Source organism: Sminthopsis crassicaudata, chromosome 2 (genome assembly GCF_048593235.1).
Source record: "Sminthopsis crassicaudata isolate SCR6 chromosome 2, ASM4859323v1, whole genome shotgun sequence".
Taxonomy (NCBI): Eukaryota; Metazoa; Chordata; class Mammalia; order Dasyuromorphia; family Dasyuridae; genus Sminthopsis; species Sminthopsis crassicaudata.
The window spans coordinates 531,311,442-531,327,545 of record NC_133618.1 but is presented as its reverse complement, the minus strand read 5'-3'; the positions used below and the strand labels follow the sequence as shown (position 1 = coordinate 531,327,545).

General features: G+C 32.1%; 1 protein-coding gene across 2 annotated transcripts in view; it reads left to right on the top strand.

Annotated features, from left to right (window-relative positions):
- The window catches only part of SLTM (SAFB like transcription modulator), a 40,487-nt gene extending 24,883 nt beyond the window's left edge, over nt 1–15,604 (top strand). The window contains exons 10-22 of one of the 2 annotated variants that reach the window (XM_074294638.1): nt 2,734–2,841; nt 3,614–3,763; nt 3,897–4,006; nt 4,111–4,274; nt 5,180–5,265; nt 5,466–5,623; nt 7,521–7,701; nt 8,281–8,405; nt 9,044–9,214; nt 9,937–10,251; nt 10,367–10,511; nt 11,605–11,765; nt 14,903–15,604. In XM_074294638.1, the coding sequence (XP_074150739.1) occupies nt 2,734–2,841; nt 3,614–3,763; nt 3,897–4,006; nt 4,111–4,274; nt 5,180–5,265; nt 5,466–5,623; nt 7,521–7,701; nt 8,281–8,405; nt 9,044–9,214; nt 9,937–10,251; nt 10,367–10,511; nt 11,605–11,765; nt 14,903–15,011 (1,983 nt within the window). In that variant the 3' untranslated portion in view covers nt 15,012–15,604. The remainder of the gene's footprint in view (nt 1–2,733; nt 2,842–3,613; nt 3,764–3,896; nt 4,007–4,110; nt 4,275–5,179; nt 5,266–5,465; nt 5,624–7,520; nt 7,702–8,280; nt 8,406–9,043; nt 9,215–9,936; nt 10,252–10,366; nt 10,512–11,604; nt 11,766–14,902) is intronic. The other variant, XM_074294639.1, reaches the window with a different exon arrangement.
- Nucleotides 15,605–16,104: the final 500 nt, after the last annotated feature.

Genomic DNA, 16,104 nt, shown 5'->3' with positions numbered 1-16,104 from the left:
ATATCCATTAATATGACTAGGAATCACTTTGGGACCAATAGCTATTGTAGTTAGTCTATACCTATTAGTAATATTCCAGGAACTTTTCCTAATAATTATAGCTATTTTTTCTTTTATTTAAAATTTACTTGAATTTTCTGCATACTATGAATTTTAAAACCCATAAGCTCTCATTTTTGACTTTCAGTATTTGAGATGATCTGTCTTTCAGGTAATGTTAAGGCAATTTCATTTTTTGTGCTTATAATACAATGGCTTTCAAAATATAAAAATGTGGCTTAAATTTTATTTTGTTTAAAACTTCCCTGGCATGTCTAAAAAATATATGTTAACATCCAAGGAAAAAACACTTAAATTTTAATATTTGGTTGCTAGAGAGCCCAGGAACATTTCTAAGGATTACTATGAAAAATGATAGTTTCATCTAAAAATACTTAGCTAAAACTCATTCCTTAATAATTCACTTAACCTGTTAATTACATTCTTTTTCATTCCAACATATTACCCATCATTGGAGTTTTTCTTTTTTTTTTTTTTTTTTTTTTTTTTTATTTCCCTACTCTAGATCTCTGTGATCTCCTGATAGTCATTTCTCATTGCCTATCCAGTTTTAAGTCACATCCTTAGGTTCCCTGATAGGAAAAGTTTTATCTGTGTTTCTTTCAAGGGTTGCCAGTTCCTTAGTAATATTCCTAAGTGAACACTGATCATTGTTAGAATTAAAATGCCAAATGGCATTATTGTATGTCATGAATAAATCCTTAAAAGAAGTCAGTGGGGGCATTGGCCATAGCATGCATCTAATACTATGACGAAAGTAAAGTAAATAATTTTTAAAAATTATTTTATTTAACCTTTTTTTCCTATTAAAAAACAGTAACTTTTTTCCCTAATTTTTGAGTTCTATGTTCTCTTTCCCTTATCCCCATTCACAGTTAAGAAACCAAATGTGAAGTTATGCAAAGCATTTTCATAAAAGTTAAATTGTGAAAGAAAGCATAGATCTTCGACCCTATTGAAAATAAAAATCCTCAAGAAAAATTTTTTGAAAAGAGAAAGAGTGCTTCAGTTTCTTCTCTGGCTTTTGATAGAATTTTTCGTCATAAGTCCTTCAGAGAAATTGTGAATGATTGTCATCCACAACTGAAAATTACAAGGTCATTTATAGCTGGTCATCCTAGAGCATTGTTATTACTGTATACAATATATTTTCCCTTGCTTGAGTTCATGGTGGACTTTCCAGGTTCTTTTTTTTTTCCTGAGAGCTTCCTGCTGATCATTTCAATGGATTATCTTAATAGATCTAGAAATAACTGCTTGTTGGTGACATCAGTTGTTTGTATACAAGTTTAACATTCAACATCAGTTTATTAGACTTTAAGTCAATATCAGTACCAAATTAGAAGAAATTGATTTTGGTCAACTTCAATCTATTTTTTAAAAGCATGATACCAAAAAGAAATGGATAAAAAACTAAACTCTAACACTCTCTTTAACATTTCCCTGTGAAGTCTAACAGATGTAAAATTAGTACAGAAAGGAAAACAACTTCAGAAAACTTAGTGAACAAACATTTTATCTCTTTATCAAGCCAAGAAATAAGTCATTTAATGGCCAAGCCTTTATATATAAATTCGTTTGTAAATTCTTATAAAGGGGATAACTGAAATTTATTTATTATATGATGACAGTAAAAATAGTTTGAAAAAGATTAGGCTTAATAAACTTTGAGACCCTATTGAATCAATTGAACATGAGTATTTAAGGCTGAAATTTAAAAGGACAATTTTAGGAAGATTCTGCCAAGATTATATATTAAACTAAAATTATTCTCTCCATCAGTTACCATGAGTCACTAAATTTAAGCTAGAATACATTTTTTAAAAAGATAGCAAATTTGTCTGGACCAGAGACAATACATGCAAAGGTGATCCTTGTTTAGGAGGAAAAAATTCTAAAAGATTTTCAGTAATTTTATTTTCAGCCTACTGAAAGAAGGAAAGATAATAAACACTTGGAAAAAAATTACTATTATCATCAAAGAAACAAATAAGCAAGAAAACTGCACTACTATTTACCTATAAGTCTGTTTTCTTATTCTTACAAAAGTCTGAAAGTAATTTACATATTTTTCAAGGACATCCTTGATCAAGGTATGGGAAGAGAACAGCCATGCTTTTGCAAAATGCTCTTCTAAACCATATCACATCCTGGTTATACAACTTGCTCAACAGCATAGGAGAGATAGCCACTGTGCTTATTGTTTATTGGCTCTTAAAAATACATTTAATATAATGGGAGCTACCACCTTAAAAGCACACTTTGAACAAGTTGCTTTCTGCATGTATGTTAAAATCATACTAAGTTCTTTGAAAACCATAACAAAGATAATTTTATTGGAAAAGGCCTCGACCATCTGGCTCCCTGAATTAAAAATATAAATAGGGAAAATGTTTTCCATTCTCATGGAAGATGTTCAAAATGAAGAGGAATTCTTATAGATATTGAGGGTCCCCTGGATGCTTTTAGTTTGTGGATGACATGCTGATTACATCAAGCCTTGGAACATTGCAAAATCTACTAAATGAGATTCATAATCACTCAACAGAATTCATTCTTAACTATTCTCACAGAAGAAATCAAGTGGATGAAGAGTATCTATTATCCAGATCCTGACGTAAAATTAAATGGACAAGCCTATAGAACTGATCAATTGTTGCATGTCTTTGCTAGGCACCGCAGATGCATAGTGAACTGGTCCCTGGAATGAATAGCAGGAGAAAAGACGGCTGGATTGCATGTGGGAGAAGTGCTTTAAATGACCCAGAACGTTCTCTTGAAGTAAAGGTCCATCTTTTTGACACCAGTACTCTCCCATAATGATATGTAACTGCAAAGGATGAAGTAATGTGATGTCTGAAGAATAAATTTGCAGGTCTCCCAAAGGGCAATGGAGAGGTGCATAGTGAGCATAAATTAGATATTGATCAACAAAGGATTTGCAAAGGATATATGCCATAAAATGTAAGAGAAATAAAATTAGAAAAAGGTTTGGCTGGTCTTGTAGCCAGATTGCAGAATTACCCATGGACAGCCCAGATGTTCTATATATATATAGGTTCTCATGCAAAGCCAAGATCAAGAATAAAACTCCCCAGCAATTTGGGCAAGGACTTCTTGCTAAGGATTTATTTGGACATAAGCAAGAGTTGGACAGGATGAGAAGGTATGGATGAGTGAATAATCTTTATTGTTGGAAAATGTCCACAGGCTCATAGCAAAATATATCAAAAATTTGATCTCATTGTTTTGTTTTGTAATCAGGAGATGGCTGATTAAGCATGCTTTCTTTCCTTTTAAAAATACTTTTATACACACACATAAAAATAAACTATGCTCATAATCCTGTGTGTCAGTTCCCATTAAAGTAATTTAAATAAACTAATTTTAATCAATTGTATAAGTGACTGTATAGAATGATTTGAGTGTTATTGAAAATAATAGAGAGTGAAACTTTCTTTTTCAGATGTGAAAGGGATATTATGTTCTAGATATGTATTTATCTCTAAAATGATTTTCTAACACTTTGTAATAGTTAACCTGTTTTTCTTAGGTACTCAGTGCAAAAGTGGTTACAAATGCCCGAAGTCCTGGAGCAAAATGTTATGGTATTGTAACTATGTCTTCAAGTACTGAGGTAGCTAGATGTATTGCACACCTTCATCGTACTGAACTTCATGGACAGCAGATTTCTGTTGAGAAAGTAAGCTTTGCTTTATGCTGTAAATTAATAAATAATAATTAATTTCAGAGATAGATTTCCTTGATTTTAAATTTTTGGCATGTTGTTGTAGTCTGTTTTTTTTTTTTGTTTTGTTTTGTTTTTTACTTTTTAGGTAAAAGGTGATCCTTCTAAGAAAGAATTAAAGAAAGAAAGTGATGAAAAATCAAGTTCAGGAAGAAGTACTGGAGATAAAAAATCTACAACAAGTGATAAAACTAGCAAGTAAGAATTTACTTATCTAGTATTATTAAATCACGCAAAATTTCTGGTAGTATAGTGAAATATTTCTTACTACATGGTTTTTCTTTTATGGGGGTTTTAACTAGGACTCAAGCTTCTACCAAAAAAGAAGAAAAAAAATCAGAAAAATCTGACAAAAAAGATAGTAAGGATACTAAGAAAGCAGAAGGTAAAGATGAGAAGGGTGATAATGGATCAAGTGGCCCAACTTCAGAGTCAATTAAAAAAAGCGAAGAAAAGAAGCGAATAAGTATGCAATATACCTTTATTTTTCCATCTGTTCTCTCTAATGTATCACTCTACATTAATTTATATTTAGCAGTGAAGTTGAGATTAATATTTATTTAATGTTTAAAAAGTTGCTAGTTGGTAAGGTAAAAATGATCAAATATTTGCTCTTTTCTTAATCATTACTGATCTAAGATATAAAAATCTTTCAGACTAATATTTTTCTTTTGGACTCTTGCTATGTAACTAATTTGTGTTTGTTTAAGGGAAAGGAGACAACATGTTGTAGTGCAAAAATGCCAAACTCAAGGCCTGGTTTTACTGCTTATAAAACTCCAAAATATTGCTGATTAAAATGTAATTGAGAAATGTTTAACAAAATAACAAAAATACCATATAACCTACGTAGTATTAATTTGTATTTTTCTAAGTTAACATGGAGCCTGATGTAGTGGGTGAGGGAGACATAATCATTTGGAAGCCTAGGTTTTGAGGATTTGCTTTTTGACACAAATGGTTTTATGACTAAATGGTAGTTGTTTGTTCTTTTGGTCCCTAAGGCACCTCACTTTAAGATTTTAAGTTAAACTCGATTTTGCTGGTGTTGGTGGAGATTTTTCATAACAGAAATTATTTATATTTATGAAATGACACATCAAGTGTAGAAAGTGGGTATAGAGGGTTGAGCATTCTGTTTTTAAGGCATTTGCCATAATCTCAACCTGTATTTTTAAAAAGTGCTTATATTTTGTATTCTTTTCAATAATTCTGTATATGTACAGATTAGTTATGTAAGATAATCGTACCCTCCACCCTGTGAATTGTTTTTTGAAATTTTTCTATTTTTTTATCTGAATAAAACAATTGAATGTGTTCTAATTTTGAGTAATTCATACTTAACTTGCTTTTTCTACTTTTTTTCATTAGGTGCAAAGAGCCCAGGTCATATGGTAATATTAGATCAAACAAAAGGAGATCACTCTAGATCCTCAAGAAGGGGGAGATATGATAAAGTAAGTCTAAATGAAAAAATCTATTTTACCAACTTTTCTGGTATTAATAGTTTACCAGCATTCTGTAGTTTTGAATTTTAAAATACTTTGATTGTACTATTCTGAATAGGCCAAACATCAAGGAAATAGAAACTATCTTTTTCTAGCAATCCTTTTACCATCTAATAGTATAACTTAGCAAATTTTGTCTAATCACCCAGGTGGCAAGGAACAGGGAGAGAGCTAGTCAAGATAAAAAGAAGGATAAAGACTACAGAAGTCGCAAAGATATACTGCCTTTTGAAAAAATGAAGGAACAGAGGATGCGAGAACATCTAGTACGCCTAGAAAGAATACGACGAGCAGTAGAACTTAGAAGGTAAGGATAAAATGTTCTGTACTTTGCGATAGAAATAGAAGTTGAGAGGATTTAGAGCTGGAGAAAATCATGATTTATCTAGTCAAGTTTTTTTTTTTTTTATACAGATTAGCAAATTTTGAGGACCAGTTTTTTTCTATGATGCAATATTGTTTCATGGCTCCCTGTAGTGAAAATTATGAAGCCTTATGAATATAAGCATATGAAAATTATCTGTGAATTAATACAATCTTTTGATTTTAAAAATGATGAAATTGAGGATGTATTCCTACATTTTTTTTTTTTGCCCCATTGTTATTGATAGCCAGATTAAGAAAAAGAATGAACATCTTAATAATCACATAGTTAAAGAAGAAAAGTAATGTTAAGATATTTTAATCTCAAGCCAGAAGCTGAAATACTGTTTGACTATTTAAAATGTCATGGGATTAACTTTATTTTGTATTTTTGACAAAATACAACACTCATTCTTCTTATGAACACTAATGCATAGATATAAATGGATTTTTCTTTATAATAAGAATGTCTACCTAAAACCATTAGCAAGTATTCCATGTAATGGAAACTTTCCCAAGTAATATCAGGAGTGAAACAAGAGTGTCTCTTTTCATCAGTAGTATAAAGTATTTTCTTAGAAATGTTAGCAATAGTAGTAAAAGAAGAAAGAAATTGAACAGATCAGAATAGGCCAAATTAAACTCTCTTCACAAATGATATGGTGATAAACTTGGAAAGTCCTAGAGTTTTAGCTAAAAAGTTAGTAGAAAAAATTTTAGTAAAGTAGCAGCATAAGAAATAAACCCACATAAATCATCAACATTTCTATATATCACAACAAAACTCTTCAAGAAGAGATAACCCCATTTAAAATAATTGTAGACTGCTTAAAATATCTGGTAAATATACCTGCCAAAACAAATCCAGGAACATTAATTATAAAACAACTTTTTAGATATACAAATAAAGTGAAGAGTTAAATAATTTAAGAAATATTAATTATTCATGAATAGACAATAAAAATTTCTCCCCAACCTAATCTACTTAGTTTTATCCAGTTAAATTATTTTTTAAAAATATTATTTGAAATAGGAAAAAATATTAAGATTCATTTTGGAAGAACAAAAGTTACAGTACATGAATGGAATTAATGAGGGAAAAACTGTAAAAGAGTAAAGTTTTGCATTATCAGATCTTAAGTCAATAATTAACCAAAATTATCTGGTACTGCTAAGAAGTTGGATCAGTGCAACAGAGTTGACATAGAAAACATTGTAGTAAATAATTATAATGATCTTTTATTTGACAAATATAAAAATTTAAGTTTTGGGGATAAGAATATACTGTTTGTTAAAAATTGTTGGGAAAGCTTGAAAAGCTTTCTGGCAGAAATAGGGTATAGATTTGATTATATTAAATTAAAAGGTATTTGTACAAATAAAACAAAGATGGCTAAGATTAATCTTCAGGTAAAGAGTTAAATTATAAGAATATAAGTTATTTCCCAATTGATAACCCAGAGGACATAAACAGGCAATTTTGTGATTATGAACTCAAAACTATATATTTGGTCCTAAATGAGGGATAGTTACTGGAAAACTCACTTAAGTTGTCTTTCTTTTCCCTGGAAACAAATTGTTTATTTTTGATCCCTTTAAAATAGGTATCATGTACACAATTATGAGAGATGTTATATCAAAAATGGTTTGTGGTGTGCTTTTTTTTGTTTGTTTTTGTTTTTGTTTATGGTTTTTTTTCTTAGTCCTTTTTTTCAGTTGTACTAAAAAAATACCGGCATTTAAAAATAAATTTTGAATACCAAATAAAATAAGATTCACAAAAGATTCTTTCACAAAATGTTAGTGTAACTTAAGTATTTTCAAATACTGATTTTTGTTAGACGAAGAGAGATTGCAGAAAGAGAGCGTCGAGAGCGGGAACGCATTAGAATGATTCGTGAACGGGAGGAACGGGAGCGCTTACAAAGAGAAAGAGAGCGGCTAGAAATTGAAAGGCAAAAACTAGAGAGAGAGAGAATGGAGCGCGAACGCTTGGAAAGGGAACGCATTCGAATTGAACAGGTGCATTCAGTAAAGCTTTTCATATTTGGTAACTAATAATTTGACCTATAATACAATTATTTTTCTTATAGTAAGTCTGTTAAAATTTCAGTTCAGCTACTGAATGTTTAATACTAAATATAATTTCAATGAAAATAAAATAACCTTTATAATTTGGCAAAGCATTAGTTGATAGCCCTCTATAGCAACATATCCAGATAACCCAATAATAGCCATGATTATAGTACTGAGGATAGAATTGCAATACAACTTATAAGTTGTATATATGTTGTCTAATAAACATTTAAATTTATATCTTAATAAAATTAGGCAGTAATGATCACAGCATCTTAAGGCTTGGAAGATGAGAAAAGTTTCTTCCATACTACAACTCTGTCATTACTTAGATTACATTTAGCTGCTTTCATGTTAGCCAAATGAAGATTCCCCTGTTTTAAAGGGATTTTCCCCAAACCATACACTTAATAAATTAGTGATGAAACTGAAATTAGAATTCAGATCTCTTGAACTCATACTCCAGTTTTCTTTTTATGAAATTGTGCTTAGTTCCACTTTCTTTTTTTGTCATCCTTTTTTAAGGAACGTCGTAAAGAAGCTGAACGTATTGCACGAGAACGAGAAGAACTGCGAAGGCAACAACAGCAGCTTCGTTATGAGCAAGAAAAAAGGAATTCTTTGAAACGTCCACGTGATGTAGATCATAGGTAATTCCTCACTTTCTTTTGCTTACTGTTAATGTTGAGGGTGTTTTTTCCCCATTATGCCATAATTTAGAAAAGTAGTAAGTAGACCAGGATAGAATAGAATGTTCATTGTTCTTTTGGAATATATGTTGCAAAATAACATAACTTTCCTGAGAGTGACTTAATCATACTACTTGGTGCATGCTGCCCCATTACTTGCTTATTCTATGCAAAACTTATTTTTGTTTTGCAAGAAAAATCCATATATTTATTTTTCCCAGTGTTGCATATTACACTGCATATTTTAACCTACTAAAGAAAAATGGATAGTTAAAAAAAAAAAAAAAAGTGCTCTTATAATGGAGAGAATTAGTTGATTAAGTAATCTTTCAAATGAAGAACTAGAAGGTTTTTGAATACTGTTAGCTACAGAGAGCCCATATTTCATAGCTAAAGACATTATTGTTTTAAGTGAATAAATTATTTGTAGAGAACATAAAGAATGTTTCATATTTGGTAGACATTGAAAATCCTGTGAACTGTCAGATTTGTGTTTCTTTTTTTTTTTTTTGTTTTGTTTTGTTTTGTTTACTCTTCATTTAAAAATGAATTTTTAATCCAACATTCTTCTTTCTCTACCCTTCTCTCCTCCCCCCAAGACGGGATGATCCTTACTGGAATGAGACTAAAAAACTGTCTCTAGATACAGATGCACGATTTAGTCATGGATCTGAGTACAATCGGCAACAGAACAGATTTAATGACTTTGATCACAGAGAAAGGGCCCGATTTCCTGAGGGTACAGCTGTACAATCTTCATCTTTTGAAAGGTAGGTTTACAACAAAAGACTACAAAGGTTTTCTTTGTCTTAATTTTTTGATATATGAATTTCACTGTTCAGTAAATTTTGTTTTAGTATGTTAGTATTTGATTAAAAATTTTAACACTAAAACGAAATTTACAATAGTATGTTAAAATTTTTAATCAAATACTAATATACTAAAACAAAATTTACAATAGTGTATGTTAGTATTTGATTAAAAATTTTAACACACTATTTCATATTTAGAAATAGCTTTTATTGATATAACAAGTGATGGTATGATGGCTATCATTTTTATGCTGTTAAAAAGTGAATGGCAGTTACACTTAAGTAGTTTTTTCCCCTCTTTTTGGGGAGGCAGAGGGATGGTGACCTGTGTGTATGGAGACTAACATTTCTGTGAAGTGTAACACAACAGAAAAGATTGTTGAGTAATGTATATTTCAATTCTCTTGAGTGTTGAGAACTGCCCAAAAAGTTCATTTCGATTGGTTTGAGTGGAAATGGATTATTATGTTAATATTATTTATTAACACTAATGGCTTTAGTCTTAAGCTAATCTTAAAAGAAAAGCATGTAAGTTAGATAAAGAATTGGGAAGAGGTAACAGTTATCTTGGGTTGGGGGTGGGGGAGAAAACTTAGAGAATGTTTCTGGGAATTTTTTTGTCTGTGGAAGAAAAATTGAGATGTTTAAGTTAAAGTTAATGTTTTTTAAATTGTCAACAGGCGGGAACGCTTTGTTAGTCAAGGTGAAGGGAAAAAAACACGTCCAACTGCACGAAGAGAAGATCCAGGGTTTGAAAGGTACCCTAAAAATTTCAGTGATTCCAGAAGAAATGAGCCACCACCACCAAGAAATGAACTTAGAGACACTGATAGACGAGAAGTGCGAGGAGATAGAGATGAGAGGAGGACAGTGATCATTCATGACAGGCCTGATATAACACATGGTAGACACCCAAGAGAGGGTGGTCCAAATCCTCCTAGGCAAACTAGTTGGAAGAATGAAGGTGGCATGAACACTGAAAAACGGGACACAAGGTATTCCACTAATTATTTTCTAATTAATTTACCTAGCCTTGCTTCTCTTAACCGAATTAGCTCTTGCTTTTGGACTTTTGATGACTAAGATCCTGATTACAAGTTTTTCTTTAAGGGGCGAAAGACCAGAGAGATCTGGAAGAGAAGTTTCTGGACACAATGTTAGAGGTGCTCCCCCAGGGAATCGAAGCAGTGCTTCTGGTTATGGCAGTAGAGAGGGAGAAAGAGGAGTATTAGGAGAAAGAGGAAGTGGTGGACAGGTAAGTGTTTCTAAATTTGTTGTGATTTTTTTTTTTTTTTTTTTTTTTTTTTTTTTAAGATTGCTCTTGAATTATGGACATGACCCTATTTAACATTGCTATAGCCAGCATTATTTAACTGTGGTTATTTAAATCAAATTCTACTACAAAGCCCTGCTCCATTGTATTTTATTTATTCACTTTTTGTAATGTCCTCCAAAAGTGAATTATCCTCCATTATTTCTTCTGTGAAATTAGTTAATGACATTAGTTGTATTTATTGCCTATCTTGTATTTTTTCTAAACGTATTTCTACCTATAAGGAAATGTTTGTTATATTCAAGTTCTCAGAGGATACTGCTATTAGAGAAATCCTTTGAGTATTCTCTCACTTAGAGGAATTGTGTTAAATTGATGGGGCCCATAGCTTGAAACTTTTAAAGATGAGTTTTTTGTTTTTGCTTTTTTAGTGTTTTTTAGTGCTGATAGATTAACATACCTTGAAAAATTAGAAAATCTCAGAGTGGATTTAAGGGCAGATACTTAATTGTTAAGGCTGTCATATCCCAGAAAAATACAAATGCTGCATCCAGCATGTCAGACATCCCAAGTAAGTTAAATATAGACTCAGACCTGCTTGATCTTAGGACTGCAGCCTCTAATTTTATACCACATTCTGTTCCCCTTGGGATATCTGTTTGGTTATTGAGGGTTTTTGAGATCTTCATGCAAGCAACATTCTGAATCACTTGTGTCTTAATTTTATTGATTTTTTTTTTTTTTTTATAATTACAGTTTAACATTGATTTAACACTCATTTTTTAAAATTTTGAGTTCAGAATTCTCTTCCTCCATTTCCTCTTCTCTCCCTTAAGTTGGCAAGCAATTTGATATAGGTTATACATGAATCATTGCCATTTTATGTCTGCTAGCTATATTAGGAATGAGAATATGAAGCCTATTTTAAAATGCATATTGCATATTTCTGTCCCGCTCCATCCTCATCCCCGAACTTAGTGCTTTAGATAGGAAAAGTGGACAGTTTAAAAAAAATTCTTCATAGCAACTAAGTTGAAACACTAGCATAATATTTCTTTAACATACACTTTTACAGCATTATTCTGAAGATCGACATGTGGTTGAGCGCCATGGGCGTGAAACAAGTGGACCAAGAAAAGAATGGCATGGTCCAAGTTCTCAAGGCAGTGGATATCATGACACAAGAAGAATGGGTGATGGCCGGGGAGGAGCAGGCATGATACCCCAGCATACAAGGTAAAATAACTTTTTAATGCTTTTTTGTGCTTTTTTCTTTCATCAAATACTATGAGCACTATGTACAGTATGCTTCTGCTAGCTCCCTTTTGGAGAAAGATTTTAAAAAATAAAATAATGGTACAATTTTTTCCTTCATGGATTATTGTTTATTCCCATCAGAAGTTGTCATGACTTTTATTTATTTAAGCAAATACTTCTATTTACTTTCACTTTGGAGAATGAATATTTATCCATGGATGAGAAACCACATGCTCTAGATTTTTAATTTACTGTTCCTTCTCAATAGGATAAAAAAGTAGGAGCCCCACATTTTACCATTCCAGAAATTCCTAGAACACATCAAGAAGCAACATGTTGATCAGATCTTAGGTGATTGTCATTACAAATTATGTGTAATTCAATGTGATAATAGAGCTAGGAATACTTTTGGTTTCACATTCCATTTCTTGATACATACTAGCTATATGCCCCTAATCAAGTCACATAAACTCTGTGTTTTTGACAATTACTTAATTTTAGAAGTTGCTGCAAAGGTGCCAACCTGCATTGATAGAGGAAGTTTCTTATATAGAGAACTTCCTATTCCAATGAAATCAATGTAGTCCTTATACCAGACACTTAGTTATATTCCCATATTCATAGAATCTCATAGAATCTTGGAAATGGAAGGGACTTCAAAGGTTGGGTGCTCCAAATTGTATTTCCAAATTAGGTATTTATTTAATCCAATTTTTGCTGGAAGACAGGAAGAATATAGTCTTCCTTTGTCCCATGTGAAAATTTTTTAAGTGTTAGGAAGTTTTTTTTGTTGTTTTGTTTTGTTTTACATCGAATCTGGATTTGTGCTTCTGAAATTTTTCTCATTGCTCCCTCATGTTGTCTACTTGGGCCAAATACAAATCGTAATCCCTTACATGTTATATCTTCTTCAGGCACATCTTAGTTCTTTTGGTCAATCTTTAGTGTCCCTCTTAAAATGTAATGTCCAGACTTGGAAACTGTACTTCAGATACTACCTGACTAATGTACATCAAGGCTGTCACCTTCTTGATCATGAACATAGTAAATCTTAATGCAGCCTAACATTGTATTTGCTTTCTTTACTGCCATGGCTCATTGGTGACTTAAGGAGCTTTTAATACACTACATCTCCCTATTTTAAAAAATGAACTGCTTTTTAGGCTCACTTACCCTGTTTTGTATTTGTAAGGTTGTTTTTTTGAACCAAAAGTTTTATATTTATACTTATTAAACTTCATCTTACTTGATTTGGTTCAATATTGTTAATAATAACCTCTTGAAATATTTTCAAATCTTTTCTTTTCATACTATGAAACAATCACTTGAATCTAATCTCTGAATACCTCACTGTCACAATGTTTTTAAAACCAAATCTACTGGTGAAATTATAGGTCCAAGAGGCAGCAAGGTCGTGTAGTGGATAGAGTACCAATCCTGGAGTCAGGAGGACTTGAGTTCAGATGTGACCTCAGATACTCAATACTTCCTAACGGTGTGACCCTGGGCAAGTCACTTAACCCTAATTGCCAAGGGTGGAGAAGAATATAAGTCCGGTTCCCACCTCCCCTATCACCATCTAAAGTCCCCAACCTGGCATTTAAGGATTTTTTTTTTCCCACTTTACATGAATCTATATTTTATTAAACACTGTCTCCTAGCTACTTTTGCAAATGTTACATAAACAGGATATGTTATTTTTTTCAGCGAGTTACTTTGTTTATCAAATTGTCATTGTGTTTGTGGATCCCTTATAACATTTCTTTACTTGGACAGGAACCACTTATTGAGTCTAGTCTTTCTATTTCACAACAGAGAAAGCTAAGAACCAGAGAGAGAAAATATATAGCCCCTAGTAACATATAGTGAGTTAGTTGCCAAATCCAGAAGTTGAGTAATCACACACAGAATATGAGAGTTGGAAAGGACCTTAGAGCCCTTCCAGTCCAGCCTGTATACCCAAAGAATGCTTGCTATACCTTCTTAGAGAAATAATCATCCTGTTTCTGCTTGAAGAGCTCTGGATTCTCTTGGTATTTCATTCCATTTTTGGACAGTTGTAATTGTTAGAAATATTTTGTCACATTGCAGCTTCCCCTGGTTGCTTTTGGTCCTGTTCTTTGAAGCCAGACAAAGCAAGAGAACTCCCTTCTCTGAACCAATGACTTTCCAATATTTGACAGAATTATCTATCTCACAGTCCCTCTAGTCTTCTTTTCTTTAGACAAATTTTTCCTTCAACTAATCCTGTAAGAAAACCATTTTGGTTGCCTTCCTATGAAGAGTGTACAATTTATCAATATCATACTTAATGTGTAGTGCAGAATACAATAATTCACATAAAGAGTACAGTAAGATTATCACTTTGCTATTCCTAGAGGTCATTCTTCTCAATGTAGTACAAGAATGCATTCACTTTTTCTTTTGGATCTGGCCTTAAGTTTTTTTAAGGCTTAAATAATGAGCTTTAAGGGGCAGCTAGGTGGCACAGTGGATAGAGCACCAGCCCTGAAGTCAGGAGGACCTGAGTTCAAATGTGGCCCCAGACGCTTTAATACTTCCTAACTATATGACCTTGGGCAAGTCACTAAACCCCAAGTGCCTCAGCAAAAGAGAGAGAGGGAATAAAAATAATGAGCTTAAACTTAGCTCACCCACTTTGTTTTCTGTTTAAACAACAGAATTCTTTAATCACTCTAGCCTAGCATATTTAAGGTCTTATAAATGCACCATGCTAAGTTTTACCTTTTAAGTTTTTTGCTCATGTTCTTTTTTCTACCTAAATCTTCCCCCATCTTTTAGGATCCAGTTCTCATGACAATATCTTTTACTAAACATGTAAAACAAAATACATCTGTTTCACAACCATTTATCATACTTATTTTTAAATACTAGTCCCACTAATTTTAGCAAATATATACTGCCTTATGTTAATTTTTAAATGTATATTTTCCTCAGCCTATTTAACTTGGTCCAAGTATCACATTAGTTCTCTATTTTTTGATTCCAGTGTTAGGTACTTGATTGATTTCTGAATATATATGCATTGTGAATATTCTCTCAAAAATTTTTTTTCCTAAGATGATTTTAACACTCTTTTAAAAATTTGTTTCCAGTAACTCATCACCAATTAATAGAATTGTGCAGATCACAGGCAATTCTATGCAAAGAGGAAGTGGTTCCGGATTTAAGCCATTTAAGGGCGGGCCTCCAAGAAGATTCTGAAATCGGCTGCTTGAAATGGTTTCAAGATAATTTATTGAAATCTCTTGTAAACTTGTAAACAGACAAGTCAAAGGACAGATGACTTATCTAGGAGTTTGATCAAACTCCTTTTTCCTTCTTTTCTTTCTTTTTTAAAAACATGATTGCTTTCCTCAATTTGAGAAGATATTTTAATAGTTATGTTTTAATTTTAAATAGTTTTGTGTATCTTTTGAACATTTTTTTCCTTGCAGCACTAGAGTCCTATTCAGGAAGCAAAGAATATTGGAATGGAAACCATTTTGTTTTAACACTGTGTGAATATGAAGAGTAGTTTGCAACTGTGTAATAGTCATTTGAGTTCCCAGCATTAGCTCTGTGGTGTCAGACTTTAGCATTAGTTATTTTGTCACAAGATACATATTTATGACTTCCATTTTGGAGGTTATACAAGCTAAGAAAAACATCTGCTGTCTAATTTGTAGAAAATAAAATTGTTTCTTGCATTTCTGAGTATTATGTAACCTATTTTTGCAGAAGGTACTGTTACATTAAGTGCATCTGTGTATCCTGGTAAAAATATTCCTTTTTGAAATAAACCTTCATATTCTGTATAGTTGCTTAAGTGTTGAACATTTTTAATTACACAATGAATGTATTTGGGTTTGTGTGGGAATATATAGTAAGCATAATGAGGCCTTGAGCTGTGAATGGAACTTTTGCCAAATTGTACCAATAAGTTTGTGTCTGGATAATCAACCAGGAAACTATTTTCTGATGGATAAATAACTCTCTCACAATCGTTTTCCATGTTCCCAACTTTGTTGAGATGTGGAAGAAATCCAAGCTGGAAATCAGTGAATCCACTTGGATTTTATATCTAGGGAGGCATTGCTACCTTTGGTAAAAAAAAAATAATAATAATAATAAAAATTCACACCTAGAATTGTTTGAGTCTTTGTGTTTCCACTTTAGGTCAACATCACAGTATCCTGTGATGTTATATAGTCAAAATCAAGATTATTATTGATGTTCACTTACAGACCTAATTTGTCATTTTAGGACTTGGGCTTATCTGTTCAACTCTTGAGCTGAGCCTTACCCAAGAAGAAAG